At 36.8% G+C, this 21056-nt stretch overlaps 1 protein-coding gene across 6 annotated transcripts in view; it reads left to right on the top strand.

Annotated features, from left to right (window-relative positions):
* Positions 1 to 21056, top strand: part of VTI1A (vesicle transport through interaction with t-SNAREs 1A) — a 324341-nt gene that overhangs the window by 59157 nt on the left and 244128 nt on the right. For all 6 annotated transcript variants that reach the window (XM_042457375.1, XM_042457371.1, XM_042457372.1 and 3 more), the window contains one exon: positions 18252 to 18329. In XM_042457375.1, the coding sequence (XP_042313309.1) occupies positions 18252 to 18329 (78 nt within the window). The remainder of the gene's footprint in view (positions 1 to 18251; positions 18330 to 21056) is intronic.

Here is a 21056-nt window from a genome sequence, read left to right as displayed (position 1 = left end):
GGATAAGTCAACTCTGTTTTTTTGGGTCAATATATGAAAAATTGGGTTTTTCACTGAGTTTTCTTTGAGGCCAGCCCTCTTGCAGCAGGATATAGCTAAGGATATAAACCAGTGGTGGAAATCATACAGATCTCCAAATGTTGTGTGACTGTGACTCCAGGTTCTTCCAATTAACTGTGTTGGCTAAGGCTGCAGTTCAGCAACATTTGTAGGGCCACATGATTCTCATTCCTTTGTAAACTAAGTAGAATGTCATATTGTGCACTAATTATTAGTATCAGAGGATGATAATACTGCAAGAGCAGTGTTTCAGTTTCTTTACACTTAAAGATATGTACAATGAAGCTACGTAGAACTTACACTGAACTGAGCTATACTTTGCATGCCTGAAAGCTGTCACAGTGGCCTTTACTGCTGAATATATTTGAATAGAACTAATTATACTCTAAAGGCACCAGATCCAATTTGATCTTGGAAGCTAAGCAGTCCTGCTTAACACTTAGTACTAAGCAGTCCTGCTTAGTAAATACCAGGTGCTATACGCTATATTCCAGAAGAAGGCATTAGCACAACTATGAGTATTTCCTGCCTATGAAAACCACATTAAATTAATAGGATCACACACGCACACACAGGAAGAAAAGAGCTTAGCTATACATCTTTTTATTCATTCGCATTTTTAAAATATAGCATACTTTTGTGCATAAAATTGGAGAAATATTTCTCTAAAATGTATCATAAGCCTTTCAAATATATACATTATTTAGAGAAAGCGCACTCACTCACAGTGAGTCTAGGGAGATGCATAATGGATACTTCCACTGAGATGGTTGACTCCAATAAATGTCTTCCTCTGAATATTCCTTGCCTAAGAAAACGCTATGAAATTCCTGGGGTCACCATACTTGGACAGGCAACTTGAAGGCTCATGCACATGTGTATGCACACACATGGGAAAATGTTCAGAACAGTAAGAATTGCATGTGGCAGCAATCCCTTTTCGCTAGCTCTGAAGGCAGCAGATCCCATCTCTTCTACGCTCTCTCTTCCCAGCCTTGCCTTAACTCTTGTTGAAATCTGGTCCTGAAAACAGTTTGGAGTTGGATTTCTAGACTGCTACCTCTTCGCCCTTTTTTAGTGTTAGCTTTGGAACTTAAATTTCAGGGGTTTCAGAACTCTATGGCTTTAGACAAGTCACAGCAGATGTTAATATACTTGCACTGCTGTAATCTACAGTCAACACTGAAGTGTCACATGAGGAGAAGGCTCCATTTTTCTCTGGATTGTTGTCTATTTTGCTTTATCTTAGAAGTAACTCTTAGAAATCAGTGTGGGATATATATTTTTCACTGTGTAAGTTTTCTGTACAACTGCTATTGGTAGATTTGTAATCCCAGTTATCATATGCATATACGGTAACCATTTTATAGGAATGGTGCTCCTCAGATGTATTGAGAGGAACTGCTGGACCTCTTACCCTTTCCCGTCACCACTCCCTTCTCCTTCTGTGTTATGTCTTTTTAGATTGTAAGCCTGAGGGCAGGGAACCGTCTAACTAAAAGGATTGCATGTACAGCGCTGTGTAAATTTACAGCGCTTCATAAATAAAGGTTAATAATAATAATAATAATGTATTGTGTGCATGGTTATATTTTTTTTCAAAATTCAGTGTTCAGAGGGGTTTGGGACATAGAGCCTATTTTGGAAAGTGGAATGGAAAACGGGTACAAAAAACATTCTGTACACAATCAGAAGCAGACAGCTTGAATTGTTTCGTGTTTTGTTCTAAAAATGGTGATGTGGAAAATCAGTAATGGTGATTCATTGAGGAGGTGCTTCAGGAATAATATATTCTTGGTTCTACACTCCTTATCTTTCTTTGAATGCTATACTAGCTACTAATAAAAGTAACTTTATCAGTCCTTTCCCTCTTTCATGTTAAAGTTTTTTATTCAGTAAAAATGTGAAGATTTCTTTGAAGTAACCATACAGGGTTTCATCTATCTGTATATTTGAGAAGGTTTCCTGAAAAGTGAATAGAATGTATTTTCCTTCAATGAATGTATTGAATTTTTTTTTATTTGCCTAGCCATTTTCCTCAAGGTTTTCTTGTTAGGTATCCATATTTCCCATTCTTATGTGAAAAGAGAGATGCATATTCTCTCCCTTTCTTTGGAGAGAATGCATCTTTTGTTCTTTTGCATAAGAATACACTTATTAAGGAAGAGAAAACTTGCTTCTTTTCACAGCTTTTATCATAACTAGTGCAGTGGTCTTAATTATGTGGCAGTAAGGTGAAGATACTAGGGTCTAAATACATAAAGGCACCAGATCCTTTTTGATCTTGGAAGCTAAGCAGGGCCAGCTTTGGTTAGTACTTGGATGGTAGATCTCCAATGAATACCAGGTAGTATTGGCCATATTTCAGAGGAAGGAACTGGCAAAACCACCTCTCAGTATTCCTTGACTATAAAAAAACCCTATGAAATTTATGGGGTTGCCATAAATCAACAGTTGTTTCGAAGACACACAGACATATGCAAGGTGAGGATAGAACCCCTCTGGGTCCCAAAATAAATTAAAATGCAAAGTAGAGTTTGTTCATTTAGGAGATTAATAAGTGTGTTCTCAAGATCACTGATCCAAGCTTATGCACAGTCTGAGTTTTACACACATAATGGATATTTAAGATTTGAAAGTCTTTGTCCCAGTAACACACTCATACTAGCAGTTATTTATTATATCAGAAAAGAAAGTATATACACAGTGAGCACTTTGGGGAAATTGGTTCATTTGAAATGAGCAAATAGAGTCAATTATTACTAGTTGAATCCTAATAGGGAAGTGATTGATAAGTATGGAACTCAGTAAATATACAAGACAGAAAACAAAAATAATGCCAGATAATATGGGCAAGCTACGCCTAACAGTGCACTTTAAATTGTTTTCTGCTCTTCTTGAAAGACCTTTTCAGTGTTAAACATTGGAGCAGGGGAGCTGTGACAACATATTTAAATGGTGAAATTCTGCTTCTGGAAATTCACATTTTGTTTTGGTATGAAGAAGAGCATTCTGGAGAAACTGAATGGGCCTAAGACTTTGAAAACTGCATTGAAAGCTGCATGTGACCCCAGGACCACCCTTTGCTTACTGCTGCAATAATATGTAGCTCACAAAATATGAGACCAGACATAATGATAAGCACAGCCTAAAAATAAGTATAGTATAGCTTAAGGAAATGAGCCAAGAAAAATCTAACGTTTCTGTGTTTTCCCTTTCCCCCATGACATTATTATTATTATTATTATTATTATTATTATTATTATTATTATTATTATTATTATTATTATTAACCTTTATTTATGAAGCGCTGTAAATTTACACAGCGCTGTACATGCAGTCTTTTTAGTTAGACGGATCCCTGCCCTCGGGCTTACAATCTAAAAAGACATGACACAGAAGGAGAAGGGAGTGGTGGAGGGAAAGGGTAAGAGGTCCAGCAGTTCCTCACTACCTCCAAGGCCTGGACCAAGGCAGATGGACTGGAGGGAGGGCTTGGCTTCATAATGGATGGTTAATCATTTTCCAGGGAAAATACATATTCTCAAGTAGGATAATGCATATACAGTACATAGCAATACAGGAAATGGTTTGATAAACAGGCACCAAAAGAACATCAAATAGTGACAATTATGCAATGCCTGGGAAGGCTTCTCTGAACAGGATGGTTTTCAACTCCGTTTTGAAGCTTCAGGAAGCTTTCCCTTCCATTTCACTCAAGCATGGTTAAGTCTTGCATCTGAACCCTAAGCTGTGGTTAAGCTAAACATGCTATCTTTAAAAATGAAGGGATGAAGTTGATTTTTTCCCTTTTTTTATACACCACAGTTAAAGGTACAGGTATTCCCTGTTGACAAGGTTGTCAAGTCGTGTCTGACCATAGGGTGCGGTGCTCATCTCCGTTACTAAGCCAAAGAGCCAATGTTGTCAGAGACTAGTTTGTGATCATGTGACCAGCATGTTTGCAAAGAACGCTGTTTACCTTCCCACCGGAGTGGTACCTATTTATCTACATGCACTTTTACATGCTTTCGTACTGCTAGGTTGGCAGAAGCTGGGACTAGTGATGGGAGCTCACCCCATCATTCGGGACCTGGGCCTCAAACTGTCAACCTGTTGATCTTGCAATCAACAGTCATCATCTTAACCACTTGAGCCACCTCATAGATTTAACACCACAGTTAAATCTAACTAAATATAAATTTTGGTGAAATAACTGCACTTTTCCCCATAAATATAGACATAAGGACTAGATTTTTTTTTAATGAAAAGAAAAGAAATCTCAGAACTTGTTGTAGAACAACATACCATCCAGCCCAGAAAACTGGGACATGTGGCCAACCAACATCAGAATGTGGTCAAGATGGCAAAGGTTATTAATAAGGAAGAACATAAAAGCTCAGAGAGACTGCAGCAGTTTCCTGTTCCCTGAGCCTATTTGGAAGGGCAAGATTCCTCCTTTCTCAGGGCCAAAACAGACAGCCCTTTAAAGCCTGTTAAGTTGTAAAAATAAAGAAGTAAATAAGCACAAATTCTTATTAAACAAGAAGAAAATGGGGAAGAGTGGTGCAATGTGATTTTCTGGTTGCATTGTTTTTGCACAATAAATGAAACATGGAATGAAAATAAGTGTACTTAAATATTTTGAACACATGTGGGTGGGAGGTTTCACAATTTGGTATGTCAGTTGCAGGTGAAAATTTTACTTTCTCCCTCATATGGTAAACATTTGTGCTTTTATGTGTTTTTGTTCCTTGGTTTGCTTATATGAGGGAGAAATCCAGCCCCTGGTTACTTCTGTTTTAAATAGCAGCCCTAGATTTTTATACATGTTTACATTGATGAGATTCATCTGTGTAACATCAGAATTAAGCATCTGTTTGGCATGATGAATCATAATTTGAAGAGAACATGCTTGTGCCATACATCTGCAGTTCTTGAAAAAGCTGCAGTGTCAAATAGGGTTATTGCTTCCTCTGTAAATACTTTTTTTTCAATTGCCAAAGATGAAAATCATTGCAGACTGTGGATTATGGTTATCACTGCACTGTGAAGAAACAGAGAATGGGCTTATCTTGATGAAAGACACCACTTTGCTCAAACATAACAATGGTCAAGTTCTAGTGGCGCAATGGTTAAATGCCTGTGCTGCAGCCACTCACTCAAAACCGTAAGGTTGTGAGTTCAAGACCAGAAAAAGGGCCCAAGCTTGACTCAGGCTTGCATCCTTCTGAGGTTGCTAAAATGAGTACCCAGATTGTTGGGGGCAAATTAGTTTGCAATTGTAAACCGCTTGGACACTGTTTAGGCAGTATGAAGTGGTATATAAATGAAGCTTGTTTGTTTTATTTGTTAATGTAATATTTTCACTAGGAAATAGTACAATCAGCTCACTTTATCCACAGATTTTTTATTAATGGATTCCAGCATCCATGGCTTGAAAATATTATATATATTTCCAAAAAGCAAATCTTGATTTTGCCTTTTTGTATAGAGACACCATTTTACTATGCCGTTGTATTTAATGGAACTTGAGCATCCACGGTTTTTGCTATCCATGGTGGGTCCTGGAATCAATCCCCAGCATATATCAAGGGCCCACTATATATAGGATACATTAATTTCTGGCCTAGCTAATCCAAGGATCTTCTACTGTTTACAATTCAAAGACTCAAGTGGAAACCCCCTTAGAAAATTGCTGTTCCTGGACAATATACATAGTCCTGTGCAGATTACTGTATTATCCTGGCCTTGAAGCATGATGTTCTTAAATCATTCCCTGCAGTGTGATTAAAAATAATATAACTTGCATTTAAATGGAGTGTTTATAATATTATTGAAGAATTATTGTAGAATTGTTTTTTGTCTTACTGTGGCATACTTCCAGGTACCACAGCTCATAATAGTGAATTAATGGTTAAAGTTATGCCACTTACTTGAGGTAGAGCTCACTGATTTCAGTGGGTTTTTATTGTGAGTAGGGTATGTGGATCACTGTTTTTCTCTCCCAACCCAACATGGATGTTTAACCATCTGTGTCAAATACTGTATTGATTGCCTTATTCAAGTATCTTTTCTCCTCTTCTATGTTTTTTTAAATTGGACAGGACAACACTCCAAATAGTCTTTTGACAGCTCTTTAGGTGACTATTCTCTATAAGTAGAACACATGGCCACCATAGTTGCACATAGTGGGCTGGATCAAGCCTGTTAAGCACACTTATGTGCCATTGAAAACATTATTAAAGTCTTTACTCAATTTAGTTCCATTGGTTTCATAAATTATCATCTCTTTAGTCATTCTTAGAACTCAATTGATTGGGGATAGGAGCCACCTTGAGTCCCAGTTTGGGTTCAAAAGTGGGGAACAAATGATGATGATAGTGATGATGATGATGATGGTAATGATGATAAACAGCACAGTGATGAGTACGCATATGGCTTTTATTGTAAGAACAGAGATAAGCCAACTATATATTGGGTGTGCATTGATGACCTTGTGAACTTCATGAAGAGCAAGGAACCCCAGAACATTTTAAACACACCAGTTTTCTCTATTCTACAATTATGTTTACATTTGTCTGTACTTCTGAAAATACACAGCTTATTTTCCTTGATAGTTTCCTCATCATTGAGAACAACAATGCTGCCACAGATAATCATAAAAAATGATTACCTACCTGTAGTTGAAATCTTGGCCCCCTGTGCATGTAAAGAAACATGATCTTTTCAGACACATCTGTAATGATTACCAAAAGATAATTCACAAATGAATATAAAAAACACCAACTTCACAGTAGGTATCCTTATTTCATCTTCTCCACAAACAATATGAGGTAAGACTCCCCCTCCCCTGCCTTGCAAAAGCAGAGGTACACATCCTATATGTGATAGATTTCACACATGTCCTAGCTGTCACTTGGCAGTCAGGCAAAGTTACCCATTATTACCCAATACTGAACATCTTGCAAAAGCAATCAGTATTTCTTCTATTACAGTTTTCCACCAGCCTCTCAATCTGTACTTATTACTAGTGGGAGATGTTCTTAAATGATCATGATCAGCAATCATCCTAAGATCAGCAATGATACTAAGTGATCAGCAGCTTGGATTGCATCCACATGAACTAAGTGCTGCACCATCTGTGTTGTTATCAGGGAAACAGTTACCTTCAACATCGCTGGGGCAGAAGATCTTATTCTATCACGTAAATCATCACCAGAAGGTCATGCAGTATGATACAAACGATTAGGTGATCATAGTGCATCGCTAAAATAACAATTTTAGGAATATCAAACTTGTACTCTTAGTGAGAAAAAAATGGAACAACTAGTTGCAAATTATAAACTTCAGAAAACCGTGTCCTATTTTGGTTATTGCAAATTAGATGCCTTTTTTTTCCCAGGAACAGTGGAAACAAGAAATACCTTCTTTAGAGAGAGAGAGGACTCAGCATTGTAACCCTGCATAGTCTCAGGTGGAAGATAATACCTAATTATCAGTCATCAACAGCAACTGCCATATATCTTCTCTGTCTTATAACATACATATCCCACCCATTGACTGCACTACTCTTTGAAATGTTTCAGCTAAAGACAACAGAGGTTGGAATAATTCTATTGTGATAATTAATCCTACACACGCAAACATACACACATATACATAACTGGAGAAATACCATCCCTGGGTTACTTGGATAATTGCTGAAAATACTGAATGAAAGTGAACGGATTAATGTTTTACTTTTGCTAGTTTGAACATAGCAGAATGCAAGTGAGTAATTTAGAGTATGAAATATGGAGAATGAGGCCAAAATTGAATAGAAATGAGCAGTCTGAATTCTGTTGTACAGATGTTGGGAGTTGATAATTTTGGGTATCTTTTCCTATCTATATCTCATTTCGTTACTATGTGAAATTGGTCATGTGCCATTGAGATTGTTTCTCTTCCCATTGCTCTTTCCATCTTTGTTGCTGATGCAGCTGTATGGGTAGCAATTTAGCAAAATACCCTGTCCACCAGGTGTGGAAAAGAGCTGATTGTATTGTAATACTCGATTGTTGCTTAATTCATATGCAACTTAGCTAGCACATGAAAAATATTATAAATCTATTTACCATGTGGCTGGTCTGATGATAACATTGTATTAAATTCCCAGGTGAAGCAATTTAAGCAATTGCTTTGCCATGTGCAGGCCATGGAAATTAACTTCTCATATGATTTAGTAATAGGCTAACTTCATTGTTATGCTCAGATTAGTAGTTTAGCAGAATTCTTATAGTTGTGGCTACATGTACTCTGCTACACATGTAAAATTACACACTGGGGTGGTGCTGCAGATCACAGTTCTTAATTAGTTTAAGCAGAATTAATTCATTTCATTTCTAATTTAACTGTGTTTGCCTGTGAATATATTCAGTTCAGTTGGGAAATGTTAAGACTTGGGTCAAGCAGACAGATTGTTTAAAGCCAAATTGCCAGACAGAACTGAGCAAGTGTATCTGTTTGAACAGGGCTTTAAGAGAATCAGTATGCAAAAATCTTGCTTCTTTACTAAGTGGTGTCTGCCTGGAATCAAATTGCTCCTTGGCGTAAACTCTGAGTATTGTGGTACATTTAAAGTAGGTATTGAAATGGTCTCATAACTAGTCAGCTCTGTTCCCTTTTTTGTGTACCGTAGTTATTTTAAGGCCATAAATTAGACTTTGTGACCTCTTAGTTTTAGATGCACATTTTGAATCCCTTAATAAGAGAGTAGGTAGGCAGGATTGATTATGTGAAAGTTTATGATCATAGGATTATTGTAGCATCCAAGATAAAATCTGATTCTTCTGCCTAGCATTGTTTTAGCCCATTTTCATTCAGACTACAAGGATACAAGTAGGCAACTTTCCAAGTAACATTTGCACCATTATACTACTCCTAAATGGTCATTTCTTACTTGATAATCATACTTTGATAATAACCATTATTCTTGATAATTATGGAAATAGCTAGCTAAAAGTAACTACGGTAGTTCTTGTAATATATTCCTTATTCTAGTAATAAAAGTATTAAAAGTCATAAGAGTATTTGCAGTGTAGATACAGTCCATGGCAATGGCTTTGTAGCATTTAGATTATTTTCAGAAATATTCAAAAATAAATATTATAATTTCCTTTGAGAAATGGGAAATGAAAGACTTCTAAATACTTGCGACTACTGTATATTGGTACCTATCTAGGCTTTCTAACTATAACTATAGCTAACTACTTCTTTATAAGTAACCTTTAATGCTCTAAAACTGACAGTCATCTAACGACAATTATTATATGTTTTATGTGAATATATTTATTGGGGCTGAGAATATTTTGGAATATGTTCATAGAACCAAGTTTTTCTTGGTCACCTATGCAGAGCACAAGCACATTGTACTTGATACCTTTTTGTTTAGTGGAATAACTAACCATGCCCTATGAGGAACAACTTAGAGAACTGGGGATGTTTAGCTTGGAGAAGAGATGATTAAGAGGTGATATGATAGCCCTGTTTAAATATTTGAAGGGATGTCATATTGAGGAGGGAGCAAGATTGTTTTCTGCTGCTCCAGAGACTAGGACCTGGAGCAATGAATGCAAGCTCCAGGAAAAGAGACCCCACCTTAACATTAGGAGGAACTTCCTGACAGTAAGGGCTGTTCGACAGTGGAACACACTTCCTCAGAGTGTAGTGGAGTCGCCTTCTTTAGAGGTCTTTAAACAAAGGCTGGGTGGCCATCTGTCAAGGGTGCTTTGATTGTGATTTCCTGCATGGCAGAGGGTTGGACTGGATGGCCCTTGTGGTCTCTTCCAATTCTATGATTCTAACTGTGCAGTGTATTGAATTGGAGCCCAATCAAGATCACTGCACCAAAGAGATTCAGCTATGATCTATAGCACAGAAAACTTATTTTCAATCCATCACAACTGGACTGCAGTCACTAGAAATAGGAGTAGTGTACTCTAGAAATCCCAAGTTCCCCCCCACCATGTGTGTGCACCTCTCACAGTGTGTAATGAAGTATCAAAGAATTTGCATTTGTTTTCAGTTTATCTGTCTGTGCCTGCCCTCCATACAGGACTGAAAGATACCTGAATGGGCAAAACTGTGGGAGGGTGAGATGTTTCTTTGAATCACGAGCTTTGGTCTACTGCCTGACAAAGGAGAGGAGCCCATTCATCTCTTTGTGAGGTGAGGCTAAGGAACGTAGAGCACGCAGGCTTATGGGGTCCTCCCTCCCACCCCACAAAGGTTTAATGTTTGCTGGTATACTAAGCCTATGCCACTGAAATCACTACCAGCCTCCTATGGATATTAAACTGGGGTGAGAGCTCACTAACTCCTTTCCCACTTTTGTGTCTGCTTGAAGCTGTTCTGAGGCTTTAAGATAGGCAACTCATATCTGTCACACATGCACAGACCAACCATTAAGGAGCCCTGGTGGCGCAGTGGTTAAATGCCTGTACTGCAGCCATTTACTCGAAACCACAAGGTTGCGAGTTCAAGACCAGCAAAAGGGCCCAAGCTCGACTCAGGCTTGCATCCTTTCGAGGTCGCTAAAATGAGTACCCAGACTGTTGGGGGCAAATTAACTTACTTGCTGTTCACCGCTATGATCTTTGGAATAGCGGTATATAAATAAAACAAATTATTATTATTAAATTATTAACTTCTGATGAAGAATGCTAGCTAACTATGGCGCGGTACAGACCACCCAAAAAGGGCGGTCTGCCAGTGCCTACTTTCCTGCTGGCAGGAAGCTGCAGCGGACAAATCAGGTGGCTTCCCACCAGCGGGAAAAGAACCCACAAAAACCGGGTTCTTTCTATGCTGCAGATGCGTTGTGACCAGTACGCCACTCGCGCACTGATTATGCAAGTGCCACGTGGTGCCATGCAGATGCCGCACAGCGCTTGCACAACAATGGTGTCGCCCATGTAAACAGAGCACCGCCATTGTTATGCCCTCGTCATGTGCAAGGGTTGCGGGGCTTGTGGACGCTCCACCCCCAGGCAACCCTAGCATGTAACAAGGGCGTCACGTAAGGCCGGTATGTACCGTGCCTATATACACTTATCATAAAGGTACCAAATTCACTCTGCTTGCAGGTTAATACAGGGATAATTTTCAGATGTGGTATTGCACAGCAGTGTGCATGGTTCATCCAGCTGTGCTTGATATAAGAGTGGTCATGTTAGAGGTCATACATTGCTTCTGATGACTGCTTTCCTTCTCCAGTAGCTGATGCCTTCCTTATGAGTGGATGGTGAATCTACTCTAGGTTTTACTCCATACTTTAAAGGAGCTATACAAAGCTAAACAAAATAGCATCTTTAAAGACGTAGTGGTGGTGATAGTGGTTCTTCTTATTCATATTCTGCCTTTCCCCTGACAATGGACTCAGAATGGTTTTGAGAATGTTAATACTTTCTTGTGTCATCCCCAAAAATGCTTGTGATGGTGATGGGAGTGTAAGTTCAGAAATTTGGAAACATCTTCATTGCCGCTTTGACGTGATAGTTGCAAACTGTCACTGATGGCCTATAGCAGTCTTGTTCAGCTCAAATGTTTATTAAACTAAAAACTGATATCATATGTCCATGGTTCACCTTGATTTTATGAATCTGCACCATTTTATATGTGGATGATATATGCATAATATTTAAAATCTTTTGTTTAGGCATGTGCACATTTATGCAGTTTTAATAATACTAATACTAATTCTACTACTACTACTACTACTACTACTAAAGAATCTTAATATGTATTCTGGTATTTTTTAATGAATTAATGTATTGTATGGAAATAAAAACCTTGTGTGTACTTGCATATGTGATATCAGATTTTCAGATATCTCACAATAATCACTATATATCAGTCTAAAAGTGGTATGGAATTAGTACCTTTACGAAAAACATGTGTTACAGCATGCTATGTCAACTACATAAGCAATATCATTATGTGCTTCTGTAATCTTCTGCAGACCTTGTTGCAAAGGCCTCAGATGCTGCCAGGTGAATGGGTATATTCAAGGGATGAGGCATTTGAGTGCCCTGAATGTCTTGACCACCCATTTTGTCCTCCATATGTTCAGGTGAATAATCATTTTATTGAACTATTTTTAAATTTTCATTTTATTTATATCATGCCTGTCACCCAATATGGGGCTCAGGATGGCTTATAGTATGTTAAAACAGAATACCATTAAAGCAAATTGTAATGCAACATTAAAAAGCAAGTCAACAATTATATTAATAATATTAATTTAAAAGAATTTAAAAAGCAATAAAAACATAATAATACAACACACCCCAGTTAAAAGACCTTCTGCAATAGCCAGTTGGCAGGCAGAGAGCAGAGAAGACAAATGTAGTCTTCCTTGGGAAGAATTTCACAGACTGGGAGCAACCACCAAGAAGGCTCTCTCTTGTGGTGTCACCAGATGTGCCTGTGGGATGGACAGAGACAATACACAATAGTAACCATGTATTGATTCCCAAATGATGAAAGGTTAAATAGTTTGAAAAGACAGTGTAGAATTTCCTACATATAGATGGCTCCGTTCATCTGGTAGGCGTTTGATTTGCATTCAGGAGAATTTCCTTAGCGTCCCTGTTCATTTGCTGTACTCTAGTTAACCCGAATTTGACATACCTTTTGCCTTTCCTTTCCCTTTGACTATAAGAAGAACAGATGTACATATAGCTTTGCCTAAGAGAGTTAAGCAGGGCTTCTGTGTGCATTGTGTCTTGAACACACATGTGGAAAGTAAGTGGGGGATCTTGTCACTGATGGTCCTTTGCTGGGCAAGATCGGTATAGAAGAATTCTTATATTCGTACCGAGCTGCCCGGAAGAGGCACTGAATTACAGCCTCAGTAAAGCTTCTGTCTTTTTTAGAAGCACACATATAAAGTAGCAGTAGACAGTGGTAACTGACAACTAAGACTAAAAATGTTGACAATTTCTTGATTTGCCTGGTTAGCTTATGTATAGAAGTCATTAACTATTTATAAAATGCATTATGAATTGGGTTCCTTCAAACTGTAGCAGTATGTGTGACATTTTCCAGCACAAACTATCATGCTTGCATTTGGCTACAGTACAAATTTATACTCAATGCAGGGTGGCAAAGTTAAAAACATAAAGCTCCTTTATCACTGTTATGTTAACTTGCTTTTCTTGCTAGGCTTAATGACAATTGGCTTCATTTAGGGGTGTTAGTAAGGTTAGTGCATTTATTATTTCAGAGACAAGAGAGAGTGTTGTATTGATATTTTAGATAGATTCTGAGAGAACAAGTGGGCACTTTAGTTCAAAAGCCTGGTCTTTTATATAATCAGTTCATTTTGGGATGAAATTGTGATCAAAAGTAGTATCAAATTATTTATTGATGAATATATAGAACTGGTCCTAATAGTAGTCAACGGGTTTAGTTGTTCTATAAAGCTTCTGCTTTCATAAGTGAGAGAGATCATGACAATAAAGGGATTGTGACAATAAATGTTAGTTGTGCTGTTGTTGATGTGGATTATAGTGAACGAGAATATCTACAATCATCTTCTGTAAACAGAAGACAAACTTCTGTTGTAGCTTTCTATGCAGGACTCTTTGCAAACTAACAAAAAATTCTGTTCTGACTAATGATGAGCTGCATATCTAGCTGTAGTTTTTTTAAAAATAAAATGGTCTAAGAATGGGGAGGAGTTAACAATTTTTTTAAAGCAATCTTCAATTACTTTTAACTGCAACAGATTCCTCTGGGACCCACAGGGGAGTATATGCTTGGAGAAAGAAAAAGCAGACCAAACCTTTTTCACTGTTTCAGTCTTCCCCAAAGCTCAGTGTAATTTGAGAGGTTCTCCAAGCTCTTCTATGAAGATTCAGAAAAGGAAGGGCTGCAGTAACTTCATTTGAGATTTCAGCAGAAAGCTGGGGATAGTGGGTTCACATAACATGGTGTCTCTGAGATATCCTTTTCAGACTCTTGATCCACATGGCACAGTACCTTCTACTTTTCCTGAGAATGGTTCTCCATGGTCTCAACTGATTTTTTAAAATAGTTTTAAGATTTCTTAAACTGGAAATATGGAAAATTGAACTAGACACTTTATCTGTGCAAATCCAGGCTCTACCCAGAGCTTGTAGAATGATCTCTCCTTAGTACTAAGCATTACAGGAAAGGACCATCACCACTGACAGAACAGGATTTTAGAATCAAAGTCAAGTCCCTGTTAGTCAGGATCATATTTCTATGACCCACCCATCACAGCACAAGTAAACCAAGATGGCTATATATCTGTCTTGCCAGCAGAGTGACATTGTTGAAGACCTTGGCTACATTTTACATTGATCATGGCAAAATTGTTCAAGTATAGGACAGGGTGTGACTAAGTATGCTGAAGATTCTCCTATGATAGTCAAAGCGCTACAGGGAATTATACCCAAAAGAAAGTGAGAACCCTTGACCTCCTTGTTCCATATTTCATCTGTCTTTTAACAGCTATTTATTTCTGCTCATCTCACTGTCAACACTTATGACAATTAGCCACTAAATGAGAAATAATATTAGATTGAGATAAATAGATTGAGATTGAGAGCCACAACCAATGGTTCCTGTTTCCATGCATGTTTGCCTATGATCCCTTCAAGTCTTTTTTGCCTTTTTTGGAGAGGTTTTAGAATTCTCAATAAACAGAGCCCATGTACATTTTAATTTGATTTAGGGAGGAAGTCCTTCAGGAGCTCATGTGATGTCAAATAACTGCCAAGAATTAGACACAAAGACCTCCTCAAGTGGTGTGTATGATGCTTGTAGTTTCAGAATAAATCAGGTAGAATTGAACCTGGATGGCATAGTAGTCCTGGTACTGTCCTGAAAGATTACACACAGCCTTTCCAATAGATCAATAGAAGGCATATTTATGGGTCATGCAAGTTACTGTATATACTCATATATACTGTATATATTAAGTCTAGAAATTTTAGTCAAAAATTGTCCCAGAAAACATTGGTCAGTTTATTCATGCTGGGATTTGGTTCCAAGATCCCCTGTGGATAACAAAATCCATGGATGCTCAGGTCCATTTAAATATAATGACATAGCAAAATGGTGTCCCTTATTTAAAAAAATGGAAAATCAAGGTTTGATACTTGAAACGTATACTTTTTTGAACATTTTCAAACTGTGGATCCTTGAATCCGTGTATAAAAAATCCATGTATAAGAACCATCTCCTTTTCTGAGTAGAGTGCTGAAAGGCAAGAATTTATTCCATTCTGGGAGCAGCTAAAAGAACCACCGGACCCCTTTACTCTCTCTGCTACACCGCTGCTTCTGACCTTTCTGAATACCTGGCCAGGACAATGGCAGTTCTTTGGCACTTTTCCTCGAAGGAGTGCCCAGAAGAAATGGGCTTCTAAGGATCTGAAGAAGACATTTGTGTGTGTTCGCCAGCTTTTCTGGGTTAAAATCAGGCAAAGTTAATACATTAAAGTTAGAGGTTATAATAACTGTTAATCCAGTTGCCATTTTTTTTTTTTTGCTGGGGGAAGGGCTGTTAATCCTTTTTGACATGTGTGTTTTCTTAGCCCCTTCTGTCTCTTGTCACTACCCCACACATCACAATAGCCACTTTTTGCCCTAGCTCCCTCCTCATACATCCAGGCTTTAGGGTGAGCACAAACAGTTATGACTACTTGAATTTTGTAAGTTCTTTGGCATCGTTTTCCTTTACTTCATCCTTTACATTCTTCATTATATTCCATTAAGTTTGATGCTTGAATTATCCACAAATCGTATATAAATCCATAATTTTGATGCCAAAGCCTGCCCTCGACTTATTCATGAGTTTGACTTACGGTTGAATATATACAATAACTTCAGGTTACTTCTGTTGCATATATTTAAAAGCACAGGTATCATGACTGTGGTGAGCTGTGTGACCATGCCTAGTTAAACTATTAGACCTTAGAAGGAATAAGAAGATGTTAAATAAAAAAAAGACTGGATCATGTATTGACATGAGTTTGTAACTTCTTTCCTTGTCTGATGTATATCAAACACAAAATAGGATAATATCATAATTGAGCAATCTATGCCAATTTGTTGGCTTTTTGGTGAAAAAAGCGAAAAACAAAACCCATCTCCATATGATATTCTTGCATACTGCAGAGTGTTTTAGTCTCCCATAGTGATGAAATGAATAATTTAAACAGGCAGCTCTGATACCAGAGCCTCTTTAAAGGTTCCCATTTCCTTTAATGCTGTAGAGACTACTTTTACTTGGTTAATGTGAAACTGCTGTGTCTGAGATATCCAAATATTTTTTAAAAGGCTTTTTGGATACTCTATGTCCATTACACAAGTTTCTACGGTTTGTATGACACTGACTTTAATATATGTTCTCTCTTGAGTACTAATAGTTACATAATATTAAAGGTAATGGGTGGAATAATTGAGCATAGAGATTAGAAAAAAGAGAAAGAAGCTTGCAGCTTATTTGCAGAGTGGAGAGCAGTTTTTGCATTTAACTCCTGGTCTATTTGGTGGTCTGTTTTATAGGTTTACCAGTATTTAACACTCTTAAAATTACTCAGTGCTGAGATACCAGATTTAAAACTGGCACCCTTATTTGCAACATGGTTATATATTTAGGTTCAAATTTGTTCATATGTTTTTAAAATGGGCAGAAAAATACAAAATAGAATGTAACACAACATTTGCCATTAAGTTTGAGAAATAAGAATGAAAATATATCTGAATGTTCAGAGCAATATTTAGCATTTCAAGTTCACATCCCATCTTCACACTGTATATATCCAAGTGTATGCATCTAATAAAATCACACAACACCACCTATGCAGAGTGTATCTCCTTTTAAATAGTAAAGTACTGGAGTGAGTGAGATTTTTTAAATGTTTATTATGGGAGTTTAGTTAACGGCTAGTGTTTTGCCAAGTGATGCTCTAATTCTAAGTTTTAATTCTAAGGTGTAATGAGCTTGACTATTCAGTGCATTAGATTGCTAAACTTTTATTTTATATGTTTTCAAAAGCCAGCTAGATATCTTGCATGAAAATCTGTTAAGATTCTTAAGTTTCCTCATAGGAAACCATAGGAAAAGGCAAAAAATAGATTTTAGGGGGGGTATCCAAAATGATAACATTTTGATATCACTTTAACTGTTTTGGCTCCATCTTATGGACGTCTCTGTTCATGAGAAACTCAAACTTTGCTGCCAAAGGATACTAGTAGCTATAGTGCTAAAGAATTCTAAGTACCTAAACAAAACTATATATCCTGGGCAGAAGAAATGTTCTTTTGTCATAAGTCTTTGAATTAAGCTTAAGAAAAAGGAACTGTATCCCTTCCCTCTCAGCAGCAACTTTATGATGATCTTTTGTGTTGATATCAGTTTACTAACTTTCCTTCCCTCACAACTCCCCTCCCCCCGAAAGCCAGCCTTTGTTTCCCTGCATGCCTTTTTCTTTTGGGATTGAGTGGTGAATTTTGTTGAAATTAGAGAACTTCTTATCTTTAGTTCTGTTCAGACAAAATTAGGCCTTTCAGGATTTACCTGTTACTCTTTGATTAAGAGTTTTCATTCAGATATAGGTTGAGCGAAATGTAACATTTCCCCTACTTGTAGTTATGTATACACATAGTTCCATTATTGATATGTATATGGTATATGGTAATTCTTAATTGTGGGAGTTCAAGTACATGCTGTCTAAGTTCATTATTTTTGCAACCTGGTAACGATCCCAGAACATCAAATAATTTGATACTTTACTTAATATTAGAGTAGCATAAAATGACATAGTATTTCTTGAATGGAGGGAGAAGGTTCAGAGAATTTGAATAATAGGGGTTTGGGGAAAGCTTACATTGAACTAAATAGGATGGTCTTTTTCTCTGTGTGCAGTGCTTTACTAATGAATTGTGATTTTAATGTTTCAATAAAATCCTGCTATAATTATTGATGATGTCTGCATTGTATTTGACATCCAGTTAAAATGACTTTGAGAACTTTCTTTAGAAATTTTTAAAAAATCAAATAGCTATCCATTAGAGGGCTCTCGAGGTTTTGAGATTATCAGCCTTGATAGTGATGGCTCCGGAGCTTTGCTTGCTCACACTTTTTTTGTGTGTCTTTTCTTTTTTGTTTTACAGAAAAGGTCACGAATTGCCTACAGTGACGAGGTGCGGAATGAGCTCCTAGGGGATGATGGGAATTCCTCGGAGATCCAGGTAGGATGCTAATCAAGAAGCCCTAGTGGGTGGCTGGAGGGTGAAGGAGGTCATTGACACACTGGGCTTCTCAAGCTGCTTCTTAACAGCATTAGTAACAACTCATGTGGAAGTGATACTGTTTAATGCAAAGCCGGGGTCTTAATCAACTTCAAAATGTTTCTTGGAGATCTTACAATTTAACCCTTTACCTTGTGATCACTGTCTGCTATCTTTATTTTTTTTAAAGGAAATCTTTTCTTCTCTTTTTCTTTATTATTTGGTACATAAGGAATAGCTTGAAACACAGTGTTTGCTGACAAAGCCAAGGTCTTCACCTCAAACACATGTAAAAGGAATAAAAAGTTACATAATGCAGCTTTGATAGGAATGGAGTATAATTAAATCAACACTGGCAGGCAAAACAAATGAAACTGAGCTTTCAGAATCTGACAGTTTTTCTCTGTTTCTGTGTGGGTTGTCTCTCTGAACCAGATTTTCTCTCTTACATAAAACTGCAAATTATGCCCAAAAATACTGACAAGAGCATATGATATTAGTGTTTTAAGGGAGATGGAAATTGTATATACCTGTTCATTAATCTTCTTGGGTTTGCAGTGTTCATTACATTGTAGCTAATGTTCTCATAGGATTTTTGCATTTATTAAAACAATTATTTTCATGGCTTAGCTGAAACTTTGTAATACAAAGTTTCAGCTAAGGCCTGTATATTCCTGTTTCTGCCTTTATTCCAAAACAAAACTTTGAAAGCTCCCAACATACATTTTGAAGTAATGAGCTATGACATTAACAGTCTAATAATAAAGAAGTCTTGTTTCTTTAATATTAAGATGCTTGTTACTTCTTTAATTTTATTGAAATTGTTTGATGTATTATTTGTAAATATAAAATCCCTCCCCAACCTGTGTATTATTGATAGAATGAAAGTCTAAACACACTATGGTTTACAGTCTTTATTACAATTAGATCTTTATTAAAATTAGATTATCACAGCCAAGACTATTATATTCTGCAGTGTTGTGACAAAAGTTTCATGTCCATCTTCCAGTGAAATCAATGAGTTTTAAAACATATAACTTTGACTGGATTATGTCTTCTAGCTAATAGCCATGACAACTCAACATACATATTTAAGGAAATAGAAAATAAGCAGATTGTTTATATCTTCTGCACATTTGAAAAGATTTAATCTGAAAGTAGATATCTATATCAGAAAAAAAACTTTGTTAGATATTATTAACACAGTTTAACTCACTTTTAAAGAAAGGATCTTTGGAGTCTTGAATTCAAATTCTTAAACCTATTTTCAAATTCCAGAAGGAACCACCATGGTTCCTGCTTTGAAAGAAAAGTTTGGTTTAAAAATCTTAGTTTAAGTTAGAATGCATTATTTTGATAACTACTCTTACATTTGTTCTTTTGAACAGAATTTTCCTAAATTTATGAAAACATCTACTTGAAATTTTTACATATGCAACCAAAAGTATATAGAATGTGTGCACTCATGGATTAGAAGAAGCATTGTAATAATAGCTTGAAAGTAATATTCAAGTAATAGTTTGAAATTAACATAGAAAGATACCTTGTTCTGTGACAAATAAATATGTTTTCACTTTCCTCAGACCCTTAATATCCTATATGTATATATATCCTGCACCATTGTACTTTTAAAGCAAGCTGTGCCAATAGTCTTGAGTACTAAAAAGCATAACCCCAGGAGTAAACATGGTATTAATCTCTATCATTGGCTGGCACTTTTTGGGCCTAGAATGAGAAACTCCTGTAGGCTGTAGTATTCAAACAATACATGTGCAATGTCCACATTCATTAACCAGGGACAACATCTTAGGACATCTTGAATGCACTTTAAGAATGCTGAACTGATCAATTTAGTTTTTTGCTTTTCAACAACTGAATCAGGATAAGGCAAAGTGGTAGTAATGAAAAGTGTTGTCTCCCATTTTAATCCCAAAACTTAACACAAATCAATAGATGAAATCAGTCAAATGCAGATGCTGCATAAAAATTGCTGTTGGATGATTTTTTCAAACTAGGAGTAGTGACCTCTTAACATCACTTGATAAATATCTGAATAGAGACCAGTTAAAAAAGTTAGATACTTCCAAAGTTAGGCAGCTCTAGAAGCGATGCAGAGATGTAAGCAGGTTTCTGTAATGCTTGCTAGCATATATGTTGAACCATTTGGTCTTTTTCTGTCCAGTTCTGTTTTAGAAGTATAATGGCACAACTTTATTAAATCTAGTAGTTACACAGAATAAGTCTTCAGGTAGACTGTGATATACTGGAACAACTGGTTGACAAAAGTAAAGATTGTGAAAAATTTAAAACTCTATGTTATGGGTTTTTTTTCCTTGAGGAAAAACTGTTGAGTCCTGTTGATAACATTGTACAGGATGGATTGCATGACTTCTTATGTTTGTTAAGGCAACAACAAATGTATGCTATGCACATTAATGTATGTAAACGCTGGAACCCCCTGTCAGACTATGTTGCAATGCTCTGTTCAATATGGAAACAGCGTTGGTAGAGTTAGATGTCTATGTGTTTGTTGAAGTATATTCTGCGTTTAGTTAAGTAACATCTTGCCTTTAGTCTTCATTAATTTCCTTTGTTAATTGTGTCTGTTAATTCCCTTGCAGTCAAACATAATCAGATGCAGAACATTTTGAAGTGCAAAAGCAGGAGACAAAACTGGATGATGCCTAC

This window comes from Sceloporus undulatus, chromosome 3 (genome assembly GCF_019175285.1).
Source record: "Sceloporus undulatus isolate JIND9_A2432 ecotype Alabama chromosome 3, SceUnd_v1.1, whole genome shotgun sequence".
Lineage (NCBI taxonomy): Eukaryota > Metazoa > Chordata > Lepidosauria > Squamata > Phrynosomatidae > Sceloporus > Sceloporus undulatus.
The sequence above is the reverse complement of the archived record's forward strand: the minus strand, read 5'-3'. Positions and strand labels throughout refer to the sequence as shown.